The sequence below is a fragment of the Argopecten irradians genome, chromosome 6 (assembly GCF_041381155.1).
Source record: "Argopecten irradians isolate NY chromosome 6, Ai_NY, whole genome shotgun sequence".
In the NCBI taxonomy this organism is placed as follows: Eukaryota; Metazoa; Mollusca; class Bivalvia; order Pectinida; family Pectinidae; genus Argopecten; species Argopecten irradians.
Window position 1 is genome coordinate 9,970,138 of NC_091139.1, and position 18,567 is coordinate 9,988,704.

At 36.3% G+C, this 18,567-nt stretch overlaps 1 protein-coding gene across 1 annotated transcript; it reads right to left on the reverse strand.

Annotated features, from left to right (window-relative positions):
• Positions 1-3,567: 3,567 nt before the first annotated feature.
• LOC138324937 (dolichyl pyrophosphate Man9GlcNAc2 alpha-1,3-glucosyltransferase-like) lies at positions 3,568-18,232 on the reverse strand. Its single transcript, XM_069270210.1, has 14 exons — positions 17,746-18,232; positions 16,155-16,239; positions 14,810-14,899; positions 14,045-14,133; positions 13,394-13,473; positions 12,617-12,681; positions 9,200-9,382; positions 8,779-8,914; positions 8,131-8,216; positions 7,473-7,557; positions 6,590-6,660; positions 6,359-6,427; positions 5,302-5,449; positions 3,568-4,278 (listed from the first exon to the last, which is right to left on the reverse strand). Exons 1-14 carry the CDS (start codon positions 17,825-17,827, stop codon positions 4,054-4,056), a joined length of 1,494 nt encoding a protein of 497 aa, XP_069126311.1. The 5' UTR covers positions 17,828-18,232; the 3' UTR covers positions 3,568-4,053.
• Between the last annotated feature and the right edge of the window lie 335 nt (positions 18,233-18,567).

Sequence of the window (18,567 nt, forward strand, 5' to 3'; positions counted from 1 at the left end):
GCAAATATGGCGTATATGGTTTAATTTTTTGGAGTAAAAAGTGAAATAAGGAAAGAGCAATACTCTATCCCGCAAACGTTTAAAAGAAAAAATAAATTCAAAATCAAAATACATTTCTATTCTTAGTAGATTTTTTATACGGGGATTTTAAGAAATGACCCATACGGCGGCCATTTTAAAAATGTGCCTTTTTTTGCGATTTAAGTAGAGCCAAAGTTTTTCTATTTGATCACTTTGCCAGTATATTTAGCTTTTTCGAGCTCATTTTTGCTTAAAGGGACAATTCACTCAGGCTAATTCTTTTACATAACTAAGGAGCAAAATATAGCATTAATGTAATTGTTCTACATTTCTTATGAAACATGTAACGTAAAACATTGACAAATTCCAGAACAGGGGGGGGGGGGGGGGGGGGGAAGGGGGGGGGGGGGGGGGGGGGGAAAAAAAAAAAAACATTGTTAAGTATTTTTAATTAATATCGTTGAAATATCAAATGGTTGATCAATACGATTAAGCAAGTTCAATATGGACGCTGTAACCCATACCCGAGCCAAAGTCACGCACGTTAAACAAATAAACTACATAACCACTGAGAAGGTGATAAAATGATTTTTAGGCAAGACAATTCACCTAATAAGGTAAACACACTACGTATATACTGTCATAGCGATTATAGCAGTTCTAGACAAAAGTTGCATTCCTCTACGAGCAAGGGACAGGGTTCGACATACAAGAAGTTCGACCACAATGTGTAATGGCGGATAGCGAGCGTGTCTGAACATCTTCACACAATGTCACAACCATGGGCTTTTCAGCATATCACAGTAAAACCGACTGATCTAATTTTCAATAGAACTGGGTTTTTTCCGGTATATATAACAAATTTTAATGTTCTCTTAGACTGCCATTGTCCCTTTAAAATCTTTACTAGGTTTTGGAGTAATTAAAAAAAATAGCCATTAATGTATGAAATGATACAATTTTGCCACTTTATTTTTTACATTTAATGGCAATTTGAGCACTTTTTATTTTTTAATCTGAAATATTCAAAAAATAACAAATATGTATATGGCGCCAAAAAAAAGTAAGCACACGGAAGCCCCCCCCCCCCCCCCCCCCCCCCATTTTTTTCTGCCTGATATAGACAAGAGCAACATGTTCCCTACTGATATACAATATACTTCCTAAAGTTTAATACTAGACACTTTTTCTAAAAAGGGTTAAAGATGCTCCACCGCTGACAAATTAGTATTTTTTTACACAATATAAAACAGGAGCAGACGATTTAGTATTTTTCTTCAGTTACAAAAGTTACGTACTTTAAACCATTACCACCATTGAAAAAGTTTGAGCTTCTAATTTTAATTCAAGTTTAAAAATATGAAAAATAATTAATTGCATCCCGAAAAAAATCCATGACACTATATCCTATATGGATGAAATACTGATTGCGCATGCACCAAATGCAAAATAAATTGTTTTATATTATTTTTTGTGTTAATTAGACTATTATATACACGATTAAACACCAATTATTGATCAAATGATGAATATCATTTATACTCTGTCGGCGGTGGAATGCATTTTGTAGCGCAAAATTAAGAGGTAGGGGTAGCATATGTCGTTATTCTGAGAAAAAATTGGAGCCTTATTAATCATAACTGCTATATTTTTAAAGAAGACCACTGGAAAATAAATTCTGCAAACATCTTTGCATACCAAACACCTCATTAGGAAATTATGCTTTAATCTCTCATGTATGTGGTCAAAACGGCAAAATTCCACATAAAATCCAAGATTTTGTCAATTAGGTATCTTTGAGTGACAATAGCTCAAAAACAAGCACATGGACATATGTTTTTTTTTCTTTATTTTCTTTCTATGGTATTAGAACTCCAAAAAATCTATATGAGAAAAATAATTCAATGCCAGAAAATTTTGACTTCTCAGTAACGGTAAGTTAATAACTTTTGCTATTCTACAAAATTATCGATATCGTTTTAACATTTTATTCCATTTTATTTTTCCTCATTCCCGATTTCAAAAATTAAAAAGCCGCTTCGGAAAGGTTGTGGGCCTTTAAAAACCAAAATCCGAAAATCTCAATTGTTGTGTATGTGTTTTTTTTTTTCTTTCTCTCGTTTTTAAGCATTGGCGGGGCTTTGCCTTTTCCTTCCATTGTATGTTATATGCATGTTGTGTACGATTGGCGTGAACCTTTCAAATTTTAATATTGAGGATGTGACCGATTTTCATTGTCATTTATTTATCTATGTACACTACATGTGTATCTGCTGTCATGAAGAACTGGTAATTGACACTGGGGAGGGGGTTACACTGATAACAGGGCATGTGACTGACCTCTGAGGTGAACGAGATCACGGGAGTTAATATATTGTAGCCCAAAAGACTTTTTATACAGAAAATGTTGTCGTCTTTAGAAAGGTATAGTAGGCCGGGTACGTATATTCGTTCTAGACTGACCTCTGAGGTGAACCGAGGTCACGGGAGCTGTCCTGTGTCTGGGGTGATCTCAGGGACAACTATGAGTTATAGGGGAAGGGGGATGGAGGTCAAGTAGTCCCCCCAGGGGATGTATGCCTGGAACTGTGGAGGAGTACAGATCTGTTTAAAGGGCTGTCCACTGTACATATTACACCCGTAACGCTACATGAATGGGGTAACAATATCTGCTTCCAAGGGGAGATAACTCACACAAAGTTTTAAATATATAATGAGGTAACAATATCTCTACTCCCCAGGGGAGGACAACTCACACAAAGTATATAGATGAGGTAACAATATCTGCTCCCCAGGGGAGATAACTCACACAAAGTAGATAATGAGGTAACAATTTCTACTCCCCAGGGAGATAACTCACACATTATCCTCCCCTGTTCAATGTTAGCAGAATCTTTATTAGGTGCAGCAAATACTGATTTTTAACAAGAGGCTCAGAGGGCCTGTATAGCTAACCTGGTTTGTAATGCTGACTAACATTTTGAAAACAGATTCATTTCTTTTCTAATGGAATTTTAAAGATTTTGCCTCCAATTTCCCAATTGGGTTCCACTCTTTCTGCTCAAGGCGGTCAGAGCAAAAATTGATACAAATTATTCCCCTTTCCTGAAGGATGTTTCTGGCCAAATTTGGTCACAATCCTTGCAGAACTCTACGACTAGTAGTGGTTTACATGTAAAGGAAATTTTAACGGACAGATGGACGATGGACGCCGAATTTGACACAAACTCACGAGCCCTTTGGGCCAGGTGAGTTAAAAAACCGAATAGGCAACTGTAAATCTACATCTCTTAGATTAATATGAATTTCAATTCAATTTAAATCCACAAATGTTAATCTTCACAAAGTGTGAAATCGAAATCACGAAATTTAGTAGTCATGAAAGACAGTTGGTTAACAGCATTCAGTAAATAATGTTTTGTTTAACACAAATTTTAATTTGACTTTGTTTTCTTCTTGCAGTGTCCAGATTTTGTTTGTCTTATGAAAATTCATCTATAAATGAATGCAGATACAACTAGACATAAATAACCAAAACTTCAAATATATTTGTTAGTTAAACTTTTTATTCTTCACAGGTGAATGTTCCTTTGGTGATTTCTGAAAAAATGATGGTAACAATACAAACAATGTCACACCTCTAAACTCAAATAGCTGCCTTATCATATCATTTAGTGGTCGAACGTAACAGGCATCAATACTAATGGAATGAATAAGTTCTTTGAATAGAGGTAGAGTTAAAGTCATGACCACTTTCTACAAGCGATAAAGGATTCTTATAGTTTATTTAGCAAGGCACCGTTCAGTATACAATGCGTCCTGATATTTCATACAGATTATAAAATCATCAGTAATGATAATAATTTGTAATTTCTACTGTGCCTTCTCCTGTGCCTTCCTTTCCAGAAGGAAGGCACAGAATAAATGACAAATTTCTATCATCACAAATGATTTTTATGATTTTACACCTAAAACCTTTACACGAGAAAAAATAAATCAAAGTCAAACTTATGTTTATTAACCAGACATGTTCTACTGTTTCTTTTTGAGCTGGGTATATGGTGACTGTTGAGTGTTGGTTGTCTCGTAGTCTTTACACTGGAACTGTCGTACATGGAAATAGATGAGGAAGAGAAGGAAATGAGAACAGGAGTAAATGGAAACCAGAACCGGGAACAGATCCGGAAGATTGGACGGGGGTGTAGCAAACACAGACAGTGCTGTCAGGGATATCACTCCAAACATCGACCAGTAAAACTGAAAAACAAAAATATACAACATTTAAGTATTCATGTCACTATTTTTTAACTTCATCGGAGTATGAAAGAAATTTTGTGTGCAAACAGTGAGAATCTGCTAGAATCTGCAACTCATAAAAGTTTGCAAACAAAATTAACAAAATGCTTATAATCAAATTTTTAGACTACTTGATGATATAAAATATGTTTAAAAGTACAATTCCAATGTATTATTTTTTCTAAATCAATACGCAAACGTGTCTATTGTGACGACATGATAATGTCGGGTTTTCGCGCCATTCTCAGATTTTGTTTTCATAGTACATGTATATGAAGAAAAAGAATCTGACAATCAGGAAGTCGGATTTAGTATGAAAACAAGTAAAAATTAATTATATCACTCTGAACGTCAACTAGTAAAAAACAAACTCATTTAATCAGGTACTTTGGAAGTCAGATTCGTCATTTTGACAACCTTAAAGATGCTCCACCGCCATAGAGCATAAATGAGATTCATCATTTGAACAATAATTTGTGTTTAATCGTGTGTATATAAGTCTAATTAACACAAAAAATAAAATAAGATAATTTATTTTGCTTTTGGTGCATGCGCAATCAGTACTTCATTCTATATAGGATATAATGTCACAGAATTTTTCGGGATGCAATTAATTATTTTTTGTAATTTTAACTTGAATTAAAATTAGAAGCTCAAACTTTTCAATGGTGGTAATGGTGTAAAGTTAGCAACTTTTGTAACTGAAGAAAAAATAAATAATCGTCTGCTCCTGTATTTGATAGTGAAAAAATACCACTTGTCAGAGATGGAGCATCTTTTAAAAATAGGGGGTTTTACTATCTGGTCCTACTTAACTCTGTCAAGTCGTTAAAAGAAGCCAACTGTTCACTTACAGAGGTGGACCACAGTTTGACATAAGCTCACCATTGTACTAAAGATATTGTGAGTTGGTGAATAGGAATAAGCTTAGTGATGTACTAGGTGATAATTGGAAATTTTCGAAAGAATGTTAGTAAAACTCACAGTGAACTTCTGTAGACGGCGTTGTAGTTTATATTCATCACTAGGTATCGCAAACACAGGAGTCGTACTGCGGCTGATAATGGTATACAGCATGGTAGTGGAAATGTATGGGATCAGTAATCCATCCTTCATCAGAAGAGGTAACATACTGGACAGAAAAAGAAGCTACTGTAAATGTTGTCATACTACAAAGAGCCATAATTATAATTCTGTAGTCGTAATCTGGTACAAGAGGTCCAAAGGGCCTAAATAGTCATCTGACAATCATTTGAAGTTTTGCAAATGTTACCTTATATTGCATGCAAATTTCGTAAATAAACATAAATGAACATTTTTTATACTCTGTCTGTAATGCTTATATCTAAACAAGAATGATATAGTGGTTTTATAGACAAAGGGAGATAATTTTCAAGTTATCGGTTCAAATTACTTAGAAGTTGTTATTTGTTTTTTATATATTTCACAAAAGTGACTTGAAGAGCTTCATGCTACAGGCCTAATATCTGAATACTTTAGGCTTTTGAATTTTTCAGAAAAGATTTTTCACCAATTTGAATTCTGTGACGTTGAAAGATGAAATACTACATGCCTAATATCAGGTATCCAAGGCCACTAGTTATTGATAGACAAGTAATTAAAAAAAAGGTCTATTTGACCCCTTTGGCCTTGAATGAAGGTCACTATATATAATATATTTCAACCAACGTGGTAGTCTTTCGCCACAGCATGCTATAGATCCAATATCTGATCTCTAGACCACTTATTGCCAAAAAATCTTTCAAAAAGATTTTAGTCTACTGGGTATTTGATCCATGTGACCTTGAATGAAAATCAAGATCAATCATTTGAAAAACTTGGTAGCCCTTCATTCAAGCATGCTACAGGCGACACAGAGCGCATGGCAGATGGAGCATAAAGACAATAAGTCATTCTAATACTGGACACAACAAATCACAGTTATCCTAATTCAGTACTGTGTGCATTTCTTGTTTATGATTAGATTTTACAATAATGACATGACTTACTTTTGATTAGAGTTCATACAATAATGACTTACCTAAATGTTGCTATTATGGTGAACCAGAGATTCCAGAAAGGTAGTTGAACAGAAAACAGGTTTACAATTCTGCAACAATGACAGATATGACCCCTTGATAAACTTGTAAATTTGTATGCATGAAATAAGGTTTTTTTTACTCAAACATGAAATGAAGAATAAGACATCAATTTTGAATTTCAAATTAAATTGTTACCGGTAACTGTTTTTAGAAAAATTAATTTTACTTACACAATAACAATAAGAATGCTCTTCTCATGAACTTGGAATGAAAACAGGAAAAATATCAAGGAACAATTTATCTGCAAAACAAAAATGTAAAACAACGCATGAATACCTTCATTAATTTGGCTTTTCCCCATTATGAATTTTGTACTAATAACGAGTATTTGTATTAACATTTTACATATTACTTGGTCCTAAATGAGTCGTTGCTGAGTTCCTGGGGCGATAAAAAGTCAAGTGACCATTAGGGTCTCTGGTCCTCTTGATTATCTTTACACGTCAGCAAATAACCTAAATATACATTTGGAATTCATCAATAAGATTTAGCATAAAATGTACCTGGTACAGTTTGTAAATTGCATGCCATCTATACTATTGTAATGTATTTATTATTGACCGATCGCCAGGTGTAATATAGCCACGCCTCGTGCTTACAAACGCATGTATTTCTATTCAATGTCGGAGCAAACATTGTAGCACACACAATACAAAATGCAAAGTCACATGTGGTTTGATTGACAGCTGGCGATCCGTCAATTGTTATAGTTCCTAAGGAGGAGGAGTCAACATCACATTAAGAATGGACACCTACCGGTATCCCTGACAGGCTAATTATAATCTGTTATAGATATTATTTGCAACATCATTATTTATATATACAGTCAAACCTGTCTATAAAGACCACTCCCAGGACCAAGAAAAATTACCTTAAAAGCCAAGTGGTCTTTATACACAGGTAAAATTTGTTAAAATGGATAATTTAGGACCATGAGACAGTGGTCTTACTTAACAGGTGGTCTTTATACAGAGGTGGTCATTAAGGCAGGTTCAATGTATATATATGTGTACATAAATGTTAATGTTTGTTACTATACACTATCACACTTACTAATGAATATTTAAATCTCAGAAAACTTGGTTTAAACAGGAGATTCAGTGAGCATGGAAGACACAGCACCAGTGTGGAGATCAAACTGAAATAAAAAATAATATCAACAATATCAACTCATTACAGTGTACATGTTATGGGCATAGATCTCATCGGTTACAGAGATTGTTTGTCTTCATGTAAAAATACTCATAGCTTCTCATTATTTGAAAGAATGCATTTATGTTTTATGATATTTGACTGTCATTATATTAATTGACAAAAGTTATCTCCATTTCTGTCAGGGAGGAATTGAGATACATTTGTATATTGCATCCTAAAGTGTTTTGGCTATTAAGAAAAAGTCATTTGTATGATATAGATAAAATTAATTTTTTGTTTCTTTTGCACCTAAACCCTCTCGGGACCTGCCCCAGGAATTGAACAAAAATCAAGTTTCATTTAAAATTGAAACTGGAGGACGATTAACTTCTGTATTGATCTCACATATTCTTTTGAGCTTCACAAAAAAAAAACCTAGAAAACAAAACCAAAACCCGTTTGTGTGACATAATGTCCAGAATAACTTCACCAATGTCCATTTTATGTTTGTGTTAATTCACCGACAGTTCAATCCTCTGAGCCCACATGGACATCAGTGGTTCAACATAAAGCTTACCAAAGCAGAACAAGCTGGTCTCTGTTCAACATGTCTTTGAGTTTCACTAGGACAGATAAACTGCACCAGACGTTTGCCACCTTGTCCTGTAATCAAAACCGTGTAAATTGGAATCAATCAATTACATGTTTAATACTGAAAATCATTTATAGATCACTTATATTTCATTTTGATATCAGAAACCTTTAAGCATGCTGATTTTCATGGCTTCTGCTGCAGAATTAATTATAAATTCACAAATCAAATGCTCACATTTACGAGGAATTGAATACACATAATCTTTCAGGTAAATCAGCAAAATATACGATATGCTTTTCCAATATATTTTCTGCCTTACATTGCTTATGCCAGGTATATATATATGTCAGTACTCCAACTGATTTTTTAAAATTTTATCGATTTCTACTAAGTTCGAACTGGTCAATCGAAATTTATTTGATTTTGTTCAAACTAACCAAAGGTTTACTGTATCATTGAAATTTGGTGCTGAAAACTTTTTACATTTGACATCTTTGTAAGATAAATATCCTGCGGTGTATTATTCTATCACATATTGCTTGGATCTTGATTCATCTTAGTGAAATAAAAACAAATCCTTCTACTAACCAATAAGTAACTGAACTTAAGATAAATCATAACTATAATTACCTCATACAGGCCGCGAGCAAAGGGAAAAAGTCGGTGAAGTACTTGGAGAGCAGAATCTTTGGTTGTAAGAAATGGTGCCCAGCAGACAGCAAATGTAGCAAGTACTGTGATTCCTATCTTAATTAGCCGCAGAAACCTGGAATTAAATCATCAGATTAGCTTTACATGTATATACTTCTGTTATTCATAATACCTGTAAACATTTCCAATATTTAGGCAGACAGATCGATATGCCGACTACTGCCAAATTTGGGCTTCTCTCAAAGGTGTATATAATTCATTTATACAAATCACTTTCAATGGGTTAGATGCAAGCACACCAAGGGTCTGACCTGAGAAAACCCATAGGATAGGGCAGCTAACTCATGACATGTATGAAAAGCAATTTAAAGGCTATTTACAGATGAGATGCTTGACTTACCCATTCTGGTCCTTCCTCCAAATACAGAGCCCCAGAAGGTAGAAAAAGAATGGAAAGGCGTGGTATAACTCCATCTGTTTATAGTTCAGTGCCAGCACAAAGAAAACGGATCCCCAGAGTTCACGACCTTTACCGATCAACCAGACAGCCAGTAGGACAAAGCCAAGGCTAATACAGTTATATCTGTATTGTAGGTTAAGGTCAGTATAGGGTCAAGGACAAATCAAGGTTATCTCTTAAACATTGACCTTTAACCAAGCTCATCAAATGTTAACTTGGATAAAGGTTCATGTGTAGGGTAACACTGGTCTACACTCACACACTCAGATCTTCACCATGGTAACACAGACCTACACACACCTCAGACTTCACCATGGTAACACTGCCTACACACACCTCAGATCTTCACCATGGTAACACAGACCTACACTCACACACCTCAGATCTTCACCATGGTAACACAGACCTACACACTCACACACACTTACACACCTCAGATCTTCACCATGGTAACACAGACCTACACCCACACACCTCAGATCTTCACCATGGTAACACAGACCTACACTCACACACCTCAGATCTTCACCATGGTAACACAGGCCTACACACAGACCTACACTTACACACCTCAGATCTTCACCATGGTAACACAGGCCTACACACAGACCTACACTTACACACCTCAGATCTTCACCATGGTAACACAGACCTACACTCACACACCTCAGATCTTCACCATGGTAGCCTACACACAGACCTACACTACACACTCAGATCTTCACCATGGTAACACAGACCTCACTCACACACAGATCTTCACCATGGTAACACAGACCTACACTCACACATCTCAGATCTTCATCATGGTAACACAAACCTACACCTCATACACACTCAGATCTTCACCATGGTAACACAGACCTACACCCACACACCTCAGATCTTCACCATGGTAACACAGACCTACACTCACACACCTCAGATCTTCACCATGGTAACACAGACCTAACACAGACCTACACACACACCTCAGATCTTCACCATGGTTACACAGACCTACACCCACACATCTCAGATCTTCACCATGGTAACACTGGCCTACACCCACACACCTCAGATCTTCACCATGGTAACACAGACCTACACCACACACCTCAGATCTTCACCACACACACCCCAGATCTTCACCATGGTAACACAGGCCTCACACAGACCACACACCTCAGATCTTCACCATGGTAAACACAGGCCTACACACAGACCTACACCCCTACACACATCTCAGATCTTCACCATGGTAACACTGGCCTACACCCACACACCTCAGGTCTTCACCATGGTAACACAGACCTACACCACACACCTCAGATCTTCACCATGGTAACACAGCCTACACTCAACACACCTCAGATCTTCACCATGGTAACACAGACCTCACACCTACACACACATCTCAGATCTTCACCATGGTAACACAGACCTACACCCACACATCTCAGATCTTCGACCATGGTAACACAGAGCCTACACCCACACACCCTCAGATCTTCACCATGGTAACACAGACCTACACCCACACACCTCAGATCTTCACCATGGTAACACAGACCTACACACACACACACTCAGATCTTCACCATGGTAACACAGACCTACACTCACACACCTCAGATCTTCACCATGGTAACACAGACCTACACCCACACACCTCAGATCTTCACCATGGTAACACAGACCTACACTCACACACCTCAGATCTTCACCATGGTAACACAGACCTACACTCACACACCTCAGATCTTCACCATGGTAACACAGACCTACACTCACACACCTCAGATCTTCACCATGGTAACACAGACCTACACTCACACACCTCAGATCTTCACCATGGTAACATACACCTACAACCACACACCTCAGGTCTTCACCATGGTAACACAGACCTACACTCACACACCTCAGATCTTCACCATGGTAACACAGACCTACACTCACACACCCAGATCTTCACCATGGTAACACAGACCTACACCACACACCTCAGATCTTCACCATGGTAACACAGACCTACACTCACACACCCCAGATCTTCACCATGGTAACAACTACACACAGACCTCAGATCTTCACCATGGTAACACAGACCTACACTCACACACCTCAGATCTTCACCATGGTAACACTGGCCTACACACAGACCTACACTTACACACCTCAGATCTTCACCATGGTAACACAGACCTACACTCACACACCTCAGATCTTCACCATGGTAACACAGACCTACACTCACACACCTCAGATCTTCACCATGGTAACACAGACCTACACTCAGTTCACATGTACACACACCACACACCAGATCTTCACCATGGTAACACAGACCTACACTCACACACCTCAGATCTTCACCATGGTAACACAGACCTACACACTCACACACCTCAGATCTTCACCATGGTAACACAGACCTACACTCACACACCTCAGATCTTCACCATGGTAACACAGACCTACACTCACACACCTCAGATCTTCACCATGGTAACACAGGCCTACACACAGACCTACACTTACACACCTCAGATCTTCACCATGGTAACACAGACCTACACCCACACACCTCAGATCTTCACCATGGTAACACAGACCTACACTCACACACCTCAGATCTTCACCATGGTAACACAGACCTACACTCACACACCTCAGATCTTCACCATGGTAACACAGACCTACACTCACACACCTCAGATCTTCACCATGGTAACACAGACCTACACACAGACACACCCACACACCTCAGATCTTCACCATGGTAACATAGACCTACACTCACACACCTCAGATCTTCACCATGGTAACACAGACCTACACTCACACACCTCAGATCTTCACCATGGTAACACAGACCTACACTCACACACCTCAGATCTTCACCATGGTAACAACAGACCTACACTCACACACCTCAGATCTTCACCATGGTAACACAGACCTACACCCACACACCTCAGATCTTCACCATGGTAACATAGACCTACACTCACACACCTCAGATCTTCACCATAGTAACACAGACCTACAACCACACAACTCAGATCTTCACCATGTAACACAGACCTACACTCACACACCTAGATCTTCACCATGGTAACACAGACCTACACTCACACACCTCAGGTCTTCACCATAGCAACACAGACCTACACTCACACACCTCAGATCTTCACCATGGTTACACAGACCTACACCCACACACCTCAGATCTTCACCATGGTAACATAGACCTACACCCACATTTCAGATCTTCACCATGGTAACACTGGCCTACACACTAAGATCTTCACTATGGTAGGCCTCTGTAGCCAGATTTTTTCCTGAAAAAGAATCTATTCTAAAAAAGGATACTGGAAGTGTCCATGGTCAATGAGGATGAGTCCAGGAGACAGTAGAACCAGGGCACTGCTCTTTATCTGTGAACACAGTCATAGATAAGTTCACACTAGTACAATAATAATAATCTGTGAACACATCATTAATTTGGGATCGACATGGGTTCATTATTCCGTCTTTGCATATTACAGATTTACTTCCCTTGCGGGTAAGTATCGATGGTTACGTCATTATTTTGTGAGCGCAATCCATGTCGTTTTCTCTGAAAAGTATGACGTTCAGCTCGCAAACACATGACGTCACAATCAATACCTACTCGCAAGGGCAGATAACTCTAATATGCAAACACAGAATACAGACAATGCAGATATATCATTGGAACCTTGACGGGACATGAAAAGTACTATGTTATAACCATGAATTTGTTGTGTGTTCGTTATAAATATGTTTCACTGTAACCCATAACCCTAGTAAGATGTCTCCAACACACTTCTGTTTGTTCTTATGCAAGATCAATTAGCACACTGTCGCTATTAAATAATTATTTAATTGAATGTTACTTTTTTGTATTTAACCAATATTATAAAACACAAAGGACACCGAATCAATCATACGACATCTTTCAATACCAAATTACAAAGACTATCAACAATGAAGAACTGGTAAAATCTTAAATTTTCTATAACAGAAACAGGATGTAGAATGGAGATTCCCAACAAGAACAGTACCCAACATGTGTATGGGTTCGAACAATAATAGCACCATAAGTAGCAAATGAATTATAAATCTTACCGCGGAATATTTTGTTTGTCCACTTTTGTTAAAAATGAGAAACACCGCAGGGAAGAATAACAGGATGTCCGCCACTAATACTACAAATCAATATATCACAACAAATCAATATATCACAACAAATCAATATATCACAACAAATCAATATATCACAACAAATCAATATAGGTTACAACATTCAATTACTAGTTGGAAATTGTATGTCACAAAAACCTGTAACTGTACTACCATCATCAATAATTCAATGTTGAAAATCAGAATGTACACATTATTTACTTATACACATAGTTGTAAACTTAATGTTACTAAAGATATATATGTAACTCAGAATTGATCATTTAACATATAATTATAACAATTAATTATTCGGAAATGGAACTCGGAAATGGAAATCAAATGTCAAATTAATCTATTAAAGTACAAAAAAAAAATTAGAAAAAACTATTGTGGAATTGAAAAGACAATTAGTGATAGTGTTTCTTACCTGTATGGATATCAAAGGAAAGGAATTTATATAAGCTCTAAGCTTGTTTTCCGATCCCGAAATGTGTTTATTTACTGTATTATATGTATCACTATATGAATAAAATACTGTTTAAACTAAATATCATGATACATTTTCTATATGATACATTTACTAATGTGCCTTACCCGTATATCTCATAAACAACTTGTGTCCTGGACTTTCAAATCCTCTGGAAGTCTTTAAAGCTACCCAGGCTGGATTGATCTGATTAGCACTGAAATATATCACCTATAACTTATTCATATGATAAACTTTTAATAAGTGAAATATGTATTACATGTACTTATATGTGCAGACCCAAATGATATGATACTGCATACGTGGATATTTTCTCGAAAGATTAATTTCACAATCTGCATGCATAAAAGTCTCAGTGTTGTTATTTTCGCGAAAGATCATCATCGGATACCCATGAGTCACCGATGACAAAAGATGTACTTTTAGACTTTTAACAACAAAGTTTATATATATCACAATCTTAGGCGAGAGTGAAAATATTCGCGATTAAGCACCTTCCGCGTAATTAGCAAAAGTTTTCACCTCATGTAAATTTCCACAATTAAAGTATACAATAATAGATCTCAACCATAAACTTCATTTAATGATGATAAAATCCAACCTTTTGTCACGATGAAATACAAATAAATATATCAATAAGTGGGTGCATGGCTTTAAAAAATCAAATCTTTCAATAATTTGCTTGTGAGAGTTTGTTTCTTTGATCTTAAACAAAGTGAACCCTTTGTCATAGCTGATACTAAGCCACAGCACATAGGCTGGTTGGATCTAGTAAACTTAATGTTACTTCACAATAACTTATATTAGGTCCTAGTGATGTTGAGATATTTATCCTATCATAAGCAGCATTAACAGGAAATTATGATCCGTACATATAGCCACATATCCAGCTATGATAGGCCGTCAAGGGGGGATAATCTAGTCCCCAGTACTGAAGGTCGTTTCTGGTGGTATGATTGTACCTGTAACAGAGAAAAACATAATATATAGTGGTGAAGAACAGTGCAACATTGATTGGTTGAAAAACTGGATTTTAAGAAATATGGCCCAATGAGAACCAATGGTGCTTGAAAATTTAAAAAAAATTTAAGGGGTGCTTTATATGATCAAATTTAAATTAAAGATGCTCCACCGCCGACAGAGCATAAATGATATACATCATATGAACAATAATTGATGTGTAATCGTGTACATATATGCCTAACTAACACAAAAAATATTATAAAATAATTTATTTCGCCTTTGGTGCATGCTCAATCAGTACTTCATTCCATATAGGATGTAGTGCCACAGATTTTTTTCGGGATGCAATTAATTATTCTCCATAGTTTTAACTTGAAGTAAAATTAGAAGCTCAAACTTTTCAATGGTGGTAATGGTGTAAAGTAAGTAACTTTTGTAACTGAAGAAAAATACTAAATTTTCTGCTAGTGTTGGACCGATTCTCGATTTTAATCGATGATCGATCGATTATGATTTTTCCAAAGACTATCGATTATGAAAGGTAATAATCGATTATTAAAATGGGAGATAACTCATGCTTATCTTATACTGTTCTGAACCTTTATTATGATATATATCAGGGCAAAATCACATCAAAATATTTTAAACATCATAGATACTCAAGAATTTGAATTAAAAAAAATACTTCTTCATGACTGTTTGTTCAGTGGATATCTTTTTAAAATTCTTCAGAAAAACTAAAAGGTGAAATATATAAATATAGGAGAGCTTTCTATAAATAGTATCCGATTATAAAATCGATAATTAGTAAATTGTCCTAAACCGATGATCGATTACCATTTTACAACCGATTTCCAACACTATTTTCTGCTCATGTTTTTGATAGTGAAAAAAATGTCATTTGCACTTTAAACGTAAGTGAACTGGAGGCCTTGAAAAGGTGGATGGGCGCTTTAAAGACAAGGTGTTTATTGGGTCAAACCTAGATATATATAAATTGTTTTATTGCACAAAATAGAAACTTTCCTACCTCACCACCCATATCATAATGAATGTGAAAACATATGATGACAATAGAAAATATCTTGTTTTTTGCAACTGATATTCATGATGTCAAAGTTTGTCCAACAATAATAATCATTTAATTTATAAATCTAACTATAGCCACGAAGATACACTGGAGGAAAAGGACTGGACAAAAAGTATGATCGTTTCAATACCATTGTACTTTGTACTTATAGTTGCTATAGTTACCATTCCTGGACAGGCAGGTTGTATGTCATTTCCATCCAGTGTCTTTGAGCCTCGTAGTCACCATACATGGGACCTTTACCTGCTCCTGAAATCAAGCAGACAAAAACAAACTGTAGTAACAACTAATTGCGTCAGATGAATTTACCATTTTTGACCTATAGTTTCAACTCCCTCAGGATTTTTTTTGTGTTCTGTTTTATCATAACTCCAATAAGACAAATATAAATATGTGTGTAACAGAAGTAAAAGGGAAAATACACATTCCTATTGAGTGCACTGACCAGGAATCGAAACTGGGTCTCTGGTGCAAAAAAAACTATGCCTCTACCGAATGAGTCAAAAAAGTATGCTCCGTTACAGAAACCATATTTAACACTATTTAATATTAAGCCACATTGACACACTCTTTTATACTACTTCCCCTATTTTTTCTTGAGCAGCTAATGCAGAAGAACAGAGGAAAAACACATTCCTGTTAATGCCCAACCAGGATTCGATTCTGGGTCTCTTGTGGAAAAAATGATGACTCTACCAACTGAGCCAAAGAAGCATGCTCCGTCAGCTGAGTGACAGAGACATTATGTACAAGCCACATCGACCCACTTCCTTTACACAGATAGAGTAGGATTTTATCTAAAACATAATAACTGCCCCTGTTAGGGATACAAATCGAGACAGAGAGTCACTGGCTTAGTTACACTAAACCAATCAAGTTCAAGACATTGTGGCTAGTATTCACCAGGGTTACATTGTACTCCCCTTCCAGGAATTAAAAACATATATCCTTGAGTTAGACAGTGATGTTCTGGGGCAATGCTGAGTATCATTCCTGAGTCCCTACATGCATAAACACCATTACTATGTAACAGATTGCAGCTAGGATTTTATTTTAAACATTATGACAGCCTCTGCTTCTAGGGATGGAACTGGTGAACTCGAGATCTGGCTTACTAGCCTGACATTCAACCTTAGTTACGTATATTGTAGATAGTATTCACCAGGCCCCAATTAACACAGATCCTTGTGGTATTCCGCTTAAGACTGGTATCTACTCTGATATTTTTACATTTACTACGACTCTTCGTTTTCTTCCAAACAGCGAAGCTTAGATCCATGAGGAAAATTGACCACCAATGCCATATTTTGCAAGTTTATGTACTAGTCGGTGGTGAGGGACTTTATCAAATGTTTTCATAAAGTCACAATATATGATATCATCGCATGCACCTCTATTCTAAATATCTGTCCATCTATCCATGACAATGACAAGTTGAAGAACCATGGATGTTTTGTCTATGAAGCCAAACTGAGCTTTACTAAATAACTTATTCCTTTTCGTGTGACTCATTATTTCATCCCTTATTAATGATTCTAATATCTTACATGCAACACTGTACTCCTACACGCGTATGAGGTCTTATTCCACCCTGATTACATAATGGTTGTTAAAAAGTATCTCGTCGTGTCAGCCTCTAATATCGTTGGAGTAGCAACACTGATGGTCAGACTTACTGGTCTGTAGTTTGAAGCAGATAAATATTAAAGACAGACGTAAGACAAAAAGATATCAGCGTTGGAGCTCAGATCTTACCTGAGTATTTGCACAAAGACACACACCATCTGACAAGAACAGCGACAAGAGCCAGTATAAGTTTATGCATTAAATTTTCCATACCGTTGGAGTTACCTTGTACACTACCAACTACGTAGGGTTTTAATTCGTGGTTAATAGTACGCTTGTAAGTTTGGTTATGGACATATCATTCAAACACACAACTGACTCGGACAACCTGGGGCCCTTCAGGGGTATACATGTATTTATATTATCTTACTTTCATTTTCATACTTTCACTTTCTATTTATTATAACCAAGGTTCATTCTATCGAGATATATAATTTCAACCATACAAATTACACAAGGATTTGAATTAAGTCCCTGTGGAAAATATAACCAACACATGAATCAGACTAATGCTAGGGGTAAAAAATAAATCCTGCATAGAATAATATAAAATGTACATAAAATTTGATTGCAACTAGTGCACTGATTATATATGATCCCCATAAAAAAGTCAAGTTTTATCTATTATTAAGCTATATCAGCTTTAAGATTAATTTTCCAAGAATTTTTGGACTTATTTTAGATTATAATAAATTAATGTCATGTTATTTGTTATCAAAGGAGATAAATATTTTATTGATAATTCAACTTTGAAATATGTCATATTGCAGCAGTTTTTAGCTGTCATCTCCATTCATCACCAGTGTGAGAAATTCAATCCTGATCAATCAGAAATTTCATGATAAGGTTTATTAGGTAAATTTACTTTGGTCCATATATATACATCTGAATCTTGTTTCAATATAACAGGAGAGGATAAAATGTAGCGACCAGACCAGGATTCGAACTCGG

Excerpts from the sequence above, each read along its gene's own strand:
- LOC138324937 (XM_069270210.1), bottom strand. The coding sequence starts at position 17,827 with ATGGAAAATTTAATGCATAAACTTATACTGGCTCTTGTCGCTGTTCTT. Across the intron at positions 14,900-16,154 it reads AACCTGCCTGTCCAGGAATG|GTACAATCATACCACCAGAA; the intron begins GTAACTATAGCA and ends TCTCTGTTACAG. Across the intron at positions 8,915-9,199 it reads TGGAGGAAGGACCAGAATGG|GTTTCTGCGGCTAATTAAGA; the intron begins GTAAGTCAAGCA and ends ATTTAATTCCAG.